The 16,435-nt window shown below is 46.7% G+C and overlaps 1 protein-coding gene across 1 annotated transcript in view; it reads right to left on the minus strand.

Annotated features, from left to right (window-relative positions):
• Nucleotides 1-15,996, minus strand: part of SPMIP7 (sperm microtubule inner protein 7) — a 30,411-nt gene extending 14,415 nt beyond the window's left edge. The window contains exon 1 of the mRNA XM_075271922.1: nucleotides 15,453-15,996. Within this exon, the coding sequence (XP_075128023.1) occupies nucleotides 15,453-15,978 (526 nt within the window). The 5' untranslated portion in view covers nucleotides 15,979-15,996. The remainder of the gene's footprint in view (nucleotides 1-15,452) is intronic.
• Between the last annotated feature and the right edge of the window lie 439 nt (nucleotides 15,997-16,435).

The following is a 16,435-nucleotide window of genomic DNA, read 5'->3' on the forward strand; positions in this document are numbered from 1 at the left end:
GGACACAAACCCCAATTTAAGCTCAACAAACAGTAACAACCACCCCTTTAAATCACGTTCCCCATGACAACCACAAATGGAATAGGCAATGGGAATTCCAAAAGCCCTCACCCTTAACTGTCATTTTGAGTGTGTGTGTGTGATGTGGTAAGACCTTCCAAAATTCACTTTTCTAGCCCTTAACATGAGCCCTTCCAAACAAAGTTACATGACCTTAAGCTGAGCTACCAGCAGAGATTGAGGCCCTTGGCATGAGTAGAGCCTTGCACCAGCAGTGTTTTTGGCACTTAGGGTGAGTTGAGCCTTGTACCAGCGTGTGTCCCTTAACATCAGGCGGGCCCTAAGTTCTGCGCTTTGCACAAAAGTTCCACATTAACTAGGCTGAATGGTACAAAGATTAGTAGGCCCGAGAACCAGGAACAGGTCTTGCAATGGCTGTCGGATAACGCTTAAAGCACATTGTCCACCAGCCAGTCAGCCTCTACCTCCTCTTACCCAACAGTCTTGTCCTCCTTCCACCCAAAATTCCCAATCTTCTCAGAACAATAACCCCAACTGTCCCTGCTCCCCAGAGCTGTTCTCCCTTCCTTTGACTGTACCGCAACCTGCCCCTCCATTTCGCGATTCCACGGACCTAACAGACGAGTATCTGTGTCCAGATGCTCAAACACTAGAGTCTCCTCCATTCCATCTCCGGTCGATTTGGTGGCGGATGACCAGCAACCCACCCTCATCGACGACGATGAGACGCAGTTGCTGTCAGGGCAGCCAGTTGACATGCGCATTGTGCAGGAGGAGGAGGCGAGACAGGAGTTGGAAGAGGAGGTGGTGGACGACGAGGACACCGACCCCACCTGGACAAGGCAGATGTCAAGCTGGGAAAGTAGTGTGGATGTTGAGGCAGGTGCAGCACCAAAAAGGGTAGCTAGAGGCAGAGACATGTCCAGAGGCAGAGGTCAGCTGCTTTGCCGAAGCCAGGCCAGACCCGGAATGTCCGAAGATGTTCCCTTTTGTACCCAGCCCAGAAAAACTCCCCCATCGAGGGCATGTTTCTTGAAGGTGTAGAGTTTTTTCAAGGAATGCGCCGAGGACAGATATAGTGTCGTCTACACAATTTGCCTCTCGAAATCGAGTAGGGGCCCTGAGAAGAGCAACCTGTCCACCACTTCAATGCACCGTCATTTGGAATCCAAGCAATGGAATCAGTGGCAGGCAGCAACGGCAGGACAAACGTCGCCCGCCGTTCATGCCACTGCCTCTGCTCACAGTGCTGGCGATGCACTCCAGAGGACGAGCCAGGACATCACTTCATCTGCCTCCGCCACTTTGTTGACTTCTCCCTCATCCTCCCCTGTTTCTGTCTTATCTCCTTCTCCTGCACCATCAAAGGCACCATCAGGCGCTTCTTTACAACAACCCACCATCTCTCAGACATTGGAGCGCCGGCAGAAATACACCGCTAACCACCCACCCACGCAAGCCTAGAACGCCAACATCGCTAAACTGCTGGCCCAGGAGAGGTTGGCGTTCCGGCTTGTTGAAACTCCCGCCTTCCCGGACCTGATGGCAACTGTGGCACCTCACTATGCCGTCCCTAGCCGTCTCAACTTCTCCCGGTGTGGCGTCCCCGCCTTGCACCAGCACGTGTCACTCAACATCAGGTGGGCCCTTAGTTCCGCGCTTTGCTGCAAGGTCCACTTGACCACCGACACTTGGACAAGCGCCTGTGGTCAGGGATGCTGCAGTGCTTATCTTTAATGACAGGCAGGGTGAATGTGGTGGAGTCTGTTCCCCGGGTGCAAACTGGGGTGGCCTATCTCCTCTCCCAGGCCAAAATTCATGGCAGGAGTAGACTGAAACCCTACGACGCTGCAACCTCCACCACAGCTACTAGCGGCAAACGCTAAAACACTGGTGTGGGGAGACGTCAGCAGGCGGTGCTGAAGCTCATCAGCTTGGGGGACAGACAGCACAGTGCCTCCGAGGTCAGGGATGCCATCCTGGCTGAGATGGCATTTTGTTTTCCCTGCTACACCTGGGGCCTGGCATTTTTACGCCTGTGATAATGGCTGGAACCTGGTAGCGGCTCTGGAGCTTGCCAGCCTCCAACACGTTCCATGTTTGGCCCACGTCTAACCTAGTGGTGCAAAGTTTTTTAAAAACATACCCAAATGTACCGAAGCTACTGTTGAAAATGCGGCGCTTGTGCGCCCACTTTTGCAAGTGCACAGGAGTCGCTGCTAGCCTAAAAACACTCTAGCAAGGCCTACATCTGTCCAAACACAGGCTGTTGTCCGTCATTCACACACGCTGAAACCCTACAATACCATATCTTGAGCAGGGTGTGTGAGCTGCACAGACCTTTGATGGAGTTCCATCTACAAAACCCAAGGGTTCCTCAAAGTCAGCAACCAAAGTTTCTGCACCATGAGTTTCCAGGGGTGGCAGAGTTATGGCTAGGGGAAGAGGCATGGATAGGGATGATGTCTAGGGGCAAAAGCAGTGTGGATGTGGAGGCAAGCTAAGCAGGAAAAACTGGGGGTACAAGCTAAGGCATGGACTGGGGTGATGTCTAGGGGCAAAAGCAGTGTGGATGTGGAGGCAAGCTAAGCAGGAAAAACTGGGGGTACAAGCTAAGGCATGGACTGGGGTGATGTCTAGGGGCAAAAGCAGTGTGGATGTGGAGGCAAGCAAAGCAGGGAAAATGGTGGCTAGAGGCAAAGGGATGTCCATAGGCAGCAAGGGCAAAGATGCAAAACTCTCCCATTTCAAGAATTTTCCTGACTTGTTTCCCCACAAAACATTCCTGGGAGGAGGGCTGAAACACCACCCTCCTCCTCCTCCGCTGTTAGATTTACCCCAGCTACGAGCTGAAAACGCTGCAACACTGGTGTGGGGAGACGTCAGCAGGCTGGGCTGAAGCTCATCAGCTTGGGAGACGGACAGCACACTGCCTCTGAGGTCAGGGATGCCATCCTGGATGAGATGGCAATTTGTTTATCCCCGCTGCCCCTGGGGCCAGGTTTTTTAGCTTGTTGGAGGGCTCTGGAGCTTGCCAGCCTCCAACACGTTCCATGCCTGGCCCACATGTTCAATGTAGTGGTGCAATGATTTTTAAAAACATACCCCAAATTAGCTGAGCTAAGGGTGAAAGTGCGGCACTTGGACACCCACTTTCCCAAGTCTACAGTACCTGGAGCTAGCCGCAATACACTCCAGCAAGGCCTACATCTGCCTGAAGCACCTACTGTTGTGCGAGGTCACCACACGCTCTAACCCTAGATACCGTATGTTCAGCAGGGTGTGTGAGCAGCAGAGACCTTTGATGGAGTACCAGCTACAAAACCCAAGGGTTCCTCAGAGTCAGCTCCCTCACTTTCTGCACCATGAGTTTCCATGGGTGGCAGACTTATGGCTAGAGGCACAGGCATGGATAGGGGTGATGTGTAGGGGCAAAAGCAGTGTGGATGTGGAGGCAAGCTAAGCAGCAAAAACTGGGGGTACAAGCAGCCGGTGACATCATCACTGACAAGCACAGCTGTCTGTCAGCTGACAGGCTGACTTTCACCAAAATGAACAGACAATGGATAGACTCATCATATACATGTCAGTTACATGACAAATTTAGTGCAATTTGCAAGTCCAAGATGGTTTGGAGATCTGCGGAGAGGAATCTCACCACCTCTTGCGGGTGCCATCATTTGGAAGGCAAGCCCTGGGCTCAGTGGGTGAGAGCAAGCGCAGGATAATCGTCGTTTGGCCTGGCTGCCACTGCCTCTTCCACTGTTGACAGGGCTGGCGCTGCAGTCCAGACCAGGAGCCAGGACACCTCCACATCTGCCTCTGACACTTTGGGGAGTTCACCCTTATCCTCACCTTTTCCTGCCATTTCTCCTTTTGCCCGCGCCATCATGCGCCTCTTCCCAGCAACTCCCCATCTCCCAAGCCTTTCATTTCATGCTAAAGTACAGCGCAACCCACCCACATGCCCAAGGCTTCAACGGCCTCATCTCAAGAAATCTGGCCCAGGAGATGTTGGAATCCCGGCTGGGGGACACTCTGCCCTTTTTGGGCAGAGTGTCTACTGCGCCACCGCACTGTGCCGTCCACACCAGCACTTTCCCCCAAACATGAGGCGGTCCCTAAATTCAGCGCTTAGCCCTAAAGTTCCATGTGACCAGTTACGAATGGACAAGTGCATGCGGACAGGGACGCTACCTTTCAATTTGGGCACAGTGGTTGAATGTAGTTGAGGCGTGGACCGGGTCGCAAAATGTGGTGGCCTGACTTGTCTCCCCACACAACATTCCTGGGAGGAGGGCTGAAACACCACCCTCCTCCGCTGTTAAATTGACCCCAGCTACGAGCTGGAAACGCTGCAACACTGGTGTGGGGAGACGTCAGCGGGCCGTGCTGAAGCTCATCAGCTTGGGGGCCAGACAGCACACTGCCTACAAAGTGAGTCATGCCATCCTCGATGAGACGGCAATGTGGTTTTTGCCACTGCACCTGGGCCCAGGCATGTTGTCATGTGTGATAATGGCCGTAACCTGGGATTGGCTCTGTAGCTTGGCAGCCTGCAACATATTCCATGCCTGGGCCACGTTTTTAACTCATTGCTGCTAATCTTTTGAAAAAGGTACCCCAATGTTCCTGAGCTACTGGTGAAAGTGTGGCGCTTGTGCGGATAGTTTTTAAAGTGTATAGTTGCCGCTGCTAGCCTCTATGCACTCCTACAACGCCTGTACCTGCTGGAACAACGGCTGTTGTGCGACGTCTCCACACTGCTGGCACTAAACATATCATGTGTTGAGCAGAGTGTGTGAGCAGCACAGACCTTTGATGTAGTTCCAACTCCAAAACCCTCGGGTTCGTCAAAGTCAACTCCCTCAGTTGCTCAACCATGAGTGGCCATGGGTGGCAGACTTATGTGAAATCCCATCCCATCCATTGCACTGGACACGAAACATTAGCATGCGCTCAGCACAACTTCGGATATGGCAGATGCGTTAAGCAGGGTGCAGGGTACAACACAGACCAGGCCCGAGCACCAGGAACAGGTGTTAGAAATACTGCAGCATCTGCCATTTCCTTCCAATTTTGGGGTTTTGGACCCGCCACCGACTTGTCTGGACCTAAGTGGGGATCATGAGACACAGTTGCCATCAAGGCAAGCTGTGGTCATGTGCGGTTTGCAGTAAGGGGGCAGTGCGCAATTGGAAGAGGAGTTGGTGGATGACGAGGCCACCGACCCCACATGGACAGGGGTGATGTCTAGGGGCTAAAGCAGTGTAGATGTAGAGGGAAGCTAAATCAACAAAAAACCTGGGTAGAAGCAAAGGCATAAACTGGGGTGATGTTTAGGGGTGAAAGCAGAGTAGATGTGGAGGGAAGCTAAGCAGCAAAAACAGTGGGTAGAAGCAAAGGCATGCAAAACTCTACCCTGTTGGAAGACTTATTCCTAGGTCTGGAACACGTTAATGGCCCCCCTGGACAAATTACTGCCACTCAGGGGCCTAGTGTCACCAGGAGGGACAAGTATAGGCGCATGTTGTGGGAATACCTGGCCGACACCAGCTCTGTCCTCTCCGATCCCTCTGTGCTCTACAGCCTAAACTTATTTTCTCATCTTTTTTTCTGAACTGCACATCTCTTGCCTGCTTCCTTTGGGATCTTAGAAATGGTGGTCCACTTCCACAGATGGTAACTTCAATAGACAGTGTAACGGGAGTAGCTGAGGGATCGCTGTCTTAACCACTTTTTGGCACAAAATTAACTTCCAAAGCCAAATATGGTGCAAGTATATGATGCAAGGACACCTACACACCTATCTCTGACACATTGGGGAGTTCACCCTCATGCGCCCTTTTGGCCTGCACCATCATGCGCCTCTTCCCAGCCACTCCACATTTCCCAAGCTTTTCATTGCAGGCAGAAGTACAATACAACCCACCCCCATGCCCAAGCCTGTAACAGCCTCATCGATAAACTGCTGGCCCTGGAGATGTTGGTGTTTGTTTATGCTTCTGGAGACCCAGGCCTTCCGTCAGCAGATGGCAGCTGGGGCACCTCCCTATGCTGGGCCTAGCCGTTACTACTTCTCTTGGTGTGCTGTCTCTGCCTTGCGCCTGCATGTGTCCCATAACATCAGTCGGGCCCAGAGCTCTGCGCTTTGCTGCAAGGTCCACTTGACCACCGACACATGGACAAGCGCCTGTGGTCAGGGATGCTGCAGTGCTTATCTTTAATGACAGGCAGGGTGAATGTGGTGGAGTCTGTTCCCCGGGTGCAAACTGGGGTGGCCTATCTCCTCTCCCAGGCCAAAATTCATGGCAGGAGTAGACTGAAACCCTACGAAGCTGCAACCTCCACCCCAGCTACTAGCGGAAAACACTGTAACACTGGCATGGGGAGATGTCAGTAGGCCGTGCTGAAACTGATCAGCTTGGGGGACAGACAGCACAGTGCCTCCGAGGTCAGGGATGCCATCCTGGCTGAGATGGCATTTTTTTTTCCCTGCTACACCTGGGGCCTGGCATTTTTGCGCCTGTGATAATGGCTGGAACCTGGTAGCAGATCTGGAGCTTGCCAGACTCAAACACGGTCCACGCATGGCCCACGTTTTCCAACTTGTTGGTGCCATGTTTCTTTGAAACCTACACCATTGTGCCTGATATACAGGTCAAAGTGGGGCCATTTTCGTAAGTGAGAACTAGCCTCTGCTAGGCAGAAAACATTCAGAGCACACTCCTCTCATCTTCGCACCGTTGGCTGGCGGAGGAAGACGAGGGGGTTGGAGTGGCATCTGATGTCCCTATCCCACACGAGGCTAGAGGGTGCACTTCAGTGCATCCCATTGCTTCACCACAAATGGTGTGAAGGGGAGTGGAAAATGGAGGAAATGGAGAGTGACCCTTACAGTTGGGGCCAGCAAAGGCATGCCAAGTAACACACTGGCACACATGGCTGACTTCATCTTGGGTTGCTTTTCAACACATATTTCACATCATGAAGAACAAATAATACTGGATTTTTTCAAGCCTCGAACCCCGGTCTAGGTCTAATGTCTGTTCCTTTCTTATATTAGGGGAGAGGGAAAAAAAATTACTTCAGTGATACGTTTAGCGTACATAGACTGACTATTAATGTGTATCCCACTTAGTGTTGTTAGGGTTACACACCGTCACAACCTGGCTAAAGCTTCTATAGCTGTTAATAAAGTCAACATAACTTTACGGTATCCAAAAAGACAGCTGGTACCGACAGAGAGCAAGACAAATGTCACCCGAAGCTGTGAGCTCTGAACACCCACAGTGACTTTGGCGTCATCATCATTATAAGGGAGCGGGTGGTAATAAATAACTTGGCAGTGCCTAAAACCCAAAAAGCTTATACAACTATATTTACATTAAGATACACAAATGAAACTTTTCAGTAGCATGTCATGAGACAAGCTGATAAGCTCTTCCTTTGTGCAGTGCTATTTGAAAGTTAAACGCTGCCTTTATTTTAATTCTGGAGAAGGTGCAGACATTAGATTTAGAACATGTTGTCTTCATTGTCCAAATCCTCTATATAGGTAACGTGTTTTTCGGGCCGAGCTGTCTGGGAACGAGCTGGTGCAGCACTGACAACCTGGGTGAATATGGCAAGAGCCTGAGATGTAGGGTGAATGAATCCCCAAATTATTTGTGGAATTCCCAGTGAGACAATGGCACTGTATACCAGTATTAAAAATTGTGGGTGCACATAACCCCCATATATTCTTTGAATTCCCAGTCAGACAATGGCACTGTATACCAGTATTAAAAATTGTGGGTGCACATAACCCCCATATATTCTTTGAATTCCCAGTCAGACAATGGCACTATATACCAGTAGTAAAAATTGTGGGTGCACATAACCCCAATATATTCTTTGAATTCCCAGTCAGACAATGGCACTGTATACCAGTATTAAAAATTGTGGGTGCACATAACCCCCATATATTCTTTGAATTCCCAGTCAGACAATGGCACTATATACCAGTAGTAAAAATTGTGGGTGCACATAACCCCAATATATTCTTTGAATTCCCAGTCAGACAATGGCACTGTATACCAGTAGTAAAAATTGTGGGTGCACATAACCCCCATATATTCTTTGAATTCCCAGTGAGACAAAGGAACTGTATAGCAGTATTAAAAATTGTGGGTGCACGTAACCCCCATATATTCTTTGAATTCCCAGTCAGACAATGGCACTGTATACCAGTAGTAAAAATTGTGGGTGCACATAACCCCAATATATTCTTTGAATTCCCAGTCAGACAATGGCACTGTATACCAGTATTAAAAATTGTGGGTGCACATAACCCCCATATATTCTTTGAATTCCCAGTCAGACAATGGCACTATATACCAGTAGTAAAAATTGTGGGTGCACATAACCCCAATATATTCTTTGAATTCCCAGTGAGACAATGGCACTGTATACCAGTATTAAAAATTGTGGGTGCACATAACCCCCATATATTCTTTGAATTCCCAGTCAGACAATGGCACTGTATACCAGTATTAAAAATTGTGGGTGCACATAACCCCCATATATTCTTTGAATTCCCAGTCAGACAATGGCACTATATACCAGTAGTAAAAATTGTGGGTGCACATAACCCCAATATATTCTTTGAATTCCCAGTCAGACAATGGCACTGTATACCAGTATTAAAAATTGTGGGTGCACATAACCCCCATATATTCTTTGAATTCCCAGTCAGACAATGGCACTATATACCAGTAGTAAAAATTGTGGGTGCACATAACCCCAATATATTCTTTGAATTCCCAGTGAGACAATGGCACTGTATACCAGTATTAAAAATTGTGGGTGCACATAACCCCCATATATTCTTTGAATTCCCAGTCAGACAATGGCACTGTATACCAGTATTAAAAATTGTGGGTGCACATAACCCCCATATATTCTTTGAATTCCCAGTCAGACAATGGCACTATATACCAGTAGTAAAAATTGTGGGTGCACATAACCCCAATATATTCTTTGAATTCCCAGTCAGACAATGGCACTGTATACCAGTATTAAAAATTGTGGGTGCACATAACCCCCATATATTCTTTGAATTCCCAGTCAGACAATGGCACTATATACCAGTAGTAAAAATTGTGGGTGCACATAACCCCAATATATTCTTTGAATTCCCAGTGAGACAATGGCACTGTATACCAGTATTAAAAATTGTGGGTGCACATAACCCCCATATATTCTTTGAATTCCCAGTCAGACAATGGCACTGTATACCAGTATTAAAAATTGTGGGTGCACATAACCCCCATATATTCTTTGAATTCCCAGTCAGACAATGGCACTATATACCAGTAGTAAAAATTGTGGGTGCACATAACCCCAATATATTCTTTGAATTCCCAGTCAGACAATGGCACTGTATACCAGTATTAAAAATTGTGGGTGCACATAACCCCCATATATTCTTTGAATTCCCAGTCAGACAATGGCACTGTATACCAGTATTAAAAATTGTGGGTGCACATAACCCCCATATATTCTTTGAATTCCCAGTGAGACAAAGGAACTGTATAGCAGTATTAAAAATTGTGGGTGCACGTAACCCCCATATATTCTTTGAATTCCCAGTCAGACAATGGCACTGTATACCAGTAGTAAAAATTGTGGGTGCACATAACCCCCATATATTCTTTGAATTCCCAGTCAGACAATGGCACTATATACCAGTAGTAAAAATTGTGGGTGCACATAACCCCAATATATTCTTTGAATTCCCAGTCAGACAATGGCACTGTATACCAGTATTAAAAATTGTGGGTGCACATAACCCCCATATATTCTTTGAATTCCCAGTCAGACAATGGCACTGTATACCAGTATTAAAAATTGTGGGTGCACATAACCCCCATATATTCTTTGAATTCCCAGTCAGACAATGGCACTGTATACCAGTATTAAAAATTGTGGGTGCACATAACCCCCATATATTCTTTGAATTCCCAGTGAGACAAAGGAACTGTATAGCAGTATTAAAAATTGTGGGTGCACGTAACCCCCATATATTCTTTGAATTCCCAGTCAGACAATGGCACTGTATACCAGTATTAAAAATTGTGGGTGCACATAACCCCCATATATTCTTTGAATTCCCAGTGAGACAATGGAACTGTATAGCAGTAGCAAAAATTGTGGGTGCACGTAACCCCCATATATTCTTTGAATTCCCAGTCAGACAATGGCACTATATACCAGTATTAAAAATTGTGGGTGCACATAACCCCCACATATTCTTTGAATTCCCAGTGAGACAATGGAACTGTATAGCAGTATTAAAAATTGTGGGTGCACGTAACCCCCATATATTCTTTGAATTCCCAGTCAGACAATGGCACTGTATACCAGTATTAAAAATTGTGGGTGCACATAACCCCCATATATTCTTTGAATTCCCAGTGAGACAATGGAACTGTATAGCAGTATTAAAAATTGTGGGTGCACGTAACCCCCATATATTCTTTGAATTCCCAGTCAGACAATGGCACTGTATACCAGTAGTAAAAATTGTGGGTGCACGTAACCCCCATATATTCTTTGAATTCCCAGTCAGACAATGGCACTATATACCAGTATTAAAAATTGTGGGTGCACATAACCCCCATATATTCTTTGAATTCCCAGTCAGACAATGGCACTGTATACCAGTAGTAAAAATTGTGGGTGCACGTAACCCCCATATATTCTTTGAATTCCCAGTCAGACAATGGCACTATATACCAGTATTAAAAATTGTGGGTGCACGTAACCCCCATATATTCTTTGAATTCCCAGTCAGACAATGGCACTGTATACCAGTAGTAAAAATTGTGGGTGCACATAACCCCCATATATTCTTTGAATTCCCAGTGAGACAAAGGAACTGTATAGCAGTATTAAAAATTGTGGGTGCACGTAACCCCCATATATTCTTTGAATTCCCAGTCAGACAATGGCACTGTATACCAGTAGTAAAAATTGTGGGTGCACATAACCCCAATATATTCTTTGAATTCCCAGTCAGACAATGGCACTGTATACCAGTATTAAAAATTGTGGGTGCACATAACCCCCATATATTCTTTGAATTCCCAGTCAGACAATGGCACTATATACCAGTAGTAAAAATTGTGGGTGCACATAACCCCAATATATTCTTTGAATTCCCAGTCAGACAATGGCACTGTATACCAGTATTAAAAATTGTGGGTGCACATAACCCCCATATATTCTTTGAATTCCCAGTCAGACAATGGCACTATATACCAGTAGTAAAAATTGTGGGTGCACATAACCCCAATATATTCTTTGAATTCCCAGTCAGACAATGGCACTGTATACCAGTATTAAAAATTGTGGGTGCACATAACCCCCATATATTCTTTGAATTCCCAGTCAGACAATGGCACTGTATACCAGTATTAAAAATTGTGGGTGCACATAACCCCCATATATTCTTTGAATTCCCAGTCAGACAATGGCACTGTATACCAGTATTAAAAATTGTGGGTGCACATAACCCCCATATATTCTTTGAATTCCCAGTGAGACAATGGAACTGTATAGCAGTAGCAAAAATTGTGGGTGCACGTAACCCCCATATATTCTTTGAATTCCCAGTCAGACAATGGCACTATATACCAGTATTAAAAATTGTGGGTGCACATAACCCCCATATATTCTTTGAATTCCCAGTGAGACAATGGAACTGTATAGCAGTATTAAAAATTGTGGGTGCACGTAACCCCCATATATTCTTTGAATTCCCAGTCAGACAATGGCACTGTATACCAGTATTAAAAATTGTGGGTGCACATAACCCCCATATATTCTTTGAATTCCCAGTGAGACAATGGAACTGTATAGCAGTATTAAAAATTGTGGGTGCACGTAACCCCCATATATTCTTTGAATTCCCAGTCAGACAATGGCACTGTATACCAGTAGTAAAAATTGTGGGTGCACGTAACCCCCATATATTCTTTGAATTCCCAGTCAGACAATGGCACTATATACCAGTATTAAAAATTGTGGGTGCACATAACCCCCATATATTCTTTGAATTCCCAGTCAGACAATGGCACTGTATACCAGTAGTAAAAATTGTGGGTGCACATAACCCCCATATATTCTTTGAATTCCCAGTGAGACAATGGCACTGTATACCAGTAGTAAAAATTGTGGGTGCACGTAACCCCCATATATTCTTTGAATTCCCAGTCAGACAATGGCACTGTATACCAGTATTAAAAATTGTGGGTGCACATAACCCCCATATATTCTTTGAATTCCCAGTGAGACAAAGGAACTGTATAGCAGTATTAAAAATTGTGGGTGCACGTAACCCCCATATATTCTTTGAATTCCCAGTCAGACAATGGCACTGTATAGCAGTATTAAAAATTGTGGGTGCACGTAACCCCCATATATTCTTTGAATTCCCAGTCAGACAATGGCACTGTATACCAGTATTAAAAATTGTGGGTGCACATAACCCCCATATATTCTTTGAATTCCCAGTGAGACAATGGCACTGTATAGCAGTAGCAAAAATTGTGGGTGCACGTCACCCCAATATATTCTTTGAATTCCCAGTCAGACAATGGCACTATATACCAGTAGCAAAAATTGTGGGTGTATATAGCCCCAATTCTATTGCTAGGGGACTTGCAGGGTATTTCTGAGGTGAAGGTGGGGGGGCACACCGTTGGAACGGGGATTTGGGGTGTATATATGGGGTATACGGGAATACACTGTCAGTGTGTTCCATTCAGGATCCTGGGAAAGCTGGGTTGCGGCGATTGAGCCCGTCAGTGCCACGTTACACTGACAAGCTTCTCCCTGGAATTGAAGTTATATGTAAGCCCAATATATTCTTTGAATTCCCAGTGAGACAATGGCACTATATGGCAGTAGCAAAAATAGTGGGTGTATATAGCCCCAATCCTATTGCTAGGGGACTTGCAGGGTATTTCTGGGGTGAAGGTGGGGGGGCACACCGTTGGAACGGGTATCGGGGGTATATATCGGGTATACGGGAATACACTGACAGTTTATTCCATTCAGGATCCTGGGAAAGCTGGGTTGCGGCGATTGAGCCCGTCAGTGCCACGTTACACTGACAAGCTTCTCCCTGGAATTTAGCTCTTATAAGAGCTGTTGGTTGTCTTCTCCTTCCTATCCTAGCCTGTCCCTGCCTACCCAGAATCTAACCCCTAGCTAACTGGACGGAAACCTCCGTCCCCGGTGAATTGCAAGCTCAGAATGACGCGAAGCTGGGCGTCGCTGTTCTTTTAAATTAGAGGTCACATGTTTTCGGCAGCCAATGGGTTTTGCCTACTTTTTTCAACGTCACCGGTGTCGTAGTTCCTGTCCCACCTACCCTGTGCTGTTATTGGAGCAAAAAAGGCGCCAGGGAAGGTGGGAGGGGAATCGAGTAATGGCGCACTTTACCACGCGGTGTTCGATTCGATTCGAACATGCCGAACAGCCTAATATCCGATCGAACATGAGTTCGATAGAACACTGTTCGCTCATCTCTAATCAGACACCATTATAGTCAAAGGGTTCGATGGTGTCCGCAGGTAAGTACAATATCATGCCCACTTGCCTGTTACCCCCAAAGACAATCCACTTGACAGACACCGAAAATAACTCCACAGATTGCTCAGATTGGAGCTAGATGTGATGAAGGAAGCCCACTTGTGTATGTAACATTATCTATTATTATTGAATACAGTGTTAATGCATGTGTCAACATTAAATTACATTGATACGTGTGTTATGCCTTGGATTGATCAAGAATGAGACATTTCTTTTACTGTGATCGCAGTATCATGCTCTTTGAAGTAATACAGTTCAGGCCAGGTTTAATCATAGCTGCGGCTTCAGGATTTCCCTAATAACATGGATGCTATGATGTCCTAGCCACTCCCCACTGGCCAAACACATTATCTGATAGGCTGATAGATGGTGGGCGTGATTGTCACGCTGGATACACCGATTGGCTGACTGATATTCCTATCTTGGTCAGATGGGCATGTCCGGAGCTATTTAACAGGCAGTGGGACATCGGCCACATATGGCCATGCACCAGAGAAGAGGCTGACATGCTGTCATTCTGTAGTGACTCTGAAGAGTGTCTGCAGGTTTAATGTGTCTGTCACTACACAGAAAAAGGAACCCATTGAAGTCTGACGCGGATTCCACACCAAATTCAGCACCATTTTCCTCCGTGTGAATGCACCCTTAGGAAGCCTTCACATAGAGTATACACTCCGCTCATTCTGAATGTAAAACTCGTTCAGAATGAGCACGTAAAAACCAGCTCCCATTGACTTTAATGGGTGCTGGCATATGAGCGCTACCCATTGAAATCAATGGGAGGCTTTTTCCCTATTGCTTTCAATGTGATACGCGTGTATCACATTGAAAGCAATAGATAAAAAAGCCTCCCATTGATTTAAATGGGTGGCGCTCGTATGCCGGCACCCATTCAAATCAATGGGAGCTGGTTTTTACGCGCTCATTCTGAAAGTGTTTACGATCAGAATCAGCGCAGCGTAACTCCGTGTGAAGGCTCCTTAGGGTGTAATTTATGCTTAGTTTGCACCCTGAGTGAAGGGTAAGTGCAGGAATGAATAATTTGAGTATTTGATCCTTGACAGCTGTACCCAAGTCACGTGCTAGGATGGTCCATAAGTGACACTAAAGAAAAAAATTACAACTGCACTGGAAATCAGTAGAGCTGAGCCTATCAAAGGATGCAAAAAATGGTGGAGGTAAAAAGTCCTCTTAAGGCTGGGTTCCCACGTGGCATAAACACCACGGTTTGGCTGCACATTGCCAAAAATTATGCACAGTGGACACGCTATGATTTCCAAAACGATTGGTTTTGGAAATCGCAGCATGGTGGTATCCCTACTGGTATAATGGAAGCAGAAAGTAGCATGGCGGCAACCCATCACAGTATTTCCCCACAATGCTTCTCGCAGAATGACTTTTTTTTGCTGTGGCCCACTATGTGGGGCTTTAGCCTAAGGCCGGGTCCCCATATTGTTGAGAATGCAGCTTTTTACATTCAGAGCTAATTGGTGGGATTTCTTTATGGACTCGAACTGTACAGCCATTGTTGGTCATATCCTTAGAAAATCCCTTGATCATGACGGAGGCAGCATGCTTAGATATTCTGCCCATATTGCATTATTATTTCTACAGCCACACTGCAGTGATATCAGACTAGGTACAAAACAACTTTTCTCTATTTGTACTGTTTATGAAAATATTCATCCTTCTCTCTCTCTATGTATAGACAAACATTGTAGGGGCAGGAATTTATGAGTGTTACACTGGTGAGCGCTGTACAATGAGTGTTACACTGGTGTGCGCTGTACCTCCAAGTGTTGCTCTAAGTGCCACATCTGACCTTGACACAGAATTCCACCGAGTGCCAGCTTTATGGATGAGTTCACTTTCTGGACTTTCTTCATGTGCCAGAGCATTCAGGGGCGAAGACCTGAGGATTGTATGAGAATTTACTCTTCCAACAGGTGGCGCAGTCTTACATCTTAGGTAAGAGTTGGTGCTTTGCTTCCAGGATCCAACTTGCTGAGGTTTTAGGTTAGAAAGATCCACCAGAGCTGATGGGGCTTTGACTGGTCTCAGCTCGGCTTCTGCCCCCGGACTGATAAACCCTGAGCAGGGATCCACAATTGTCATGTCATCCCGCAGAGGGTGCAAGCTGTACCCTGGCATATCAGGGGAAGATGACAAGGGATTAAATCTGACAAATGTCCCGGCAGGTGAAGTCACACAGCTCTGGATACTGCCCCTGCTGGCAGCTCTACGTGTGTCGGCCATAGCGTTTGCTTGAGGAGGTTGTGATCTGCAGCGGTGTTCTGCATGTCTGTTATTGTGCATTGTATCGGTGTGCGATGTGTCCGGATATCTATGGCCGCAGAACCGACCGATTCTTCACTCTAGGACTGCGCGCTCCGTAGTCAGCTGAGGCGAAAGCGTCCTTGGTTGCTAGGAGACGGTGACGAACAAGACACGCCCCCGTATGGCACAGAATGAGGTGCAGTGGATGGGAGGGCGGAGAAAGTTCCGGAAATGACGTAGTATCGCCGGCGAGAACTTCTGTGTGTGTCACATTAGGCTGTTGGACGTTACTTGTGTGCTAGGTCCGGCGTCAGACCTTGTTCACACACCATTACATATATGTTTTATCTGGAGAGCCGAATTTCTAATGATAGTCTAGTAGTTGGTAAAGTCACGGAGACAGTCTGGCGCTGCACAAGTCGGCCCCTTAACCCCGGCCCCGTCTCTTTCACTTGGCCCAGGCCCAAGAAAGTAGCAAGACTTCATTATAGGGTTG

The sequence above is a fragment of the Leptodactylus fuscus genome, chromosome 4 (assembly GCF_031893055.1).
Source record: "Leptodactylus fuscus isolate aLepFus1 chromosome 4, aLepFus1.hap2, whole genome shotgun sequence".
Classification (NCBI taxonomy): Eukaryota; Metazoa; Chordata; class Amphibia; order Anura; family Leptodactylidae; genus Leptodactylus; species Leptodactylus fuscus.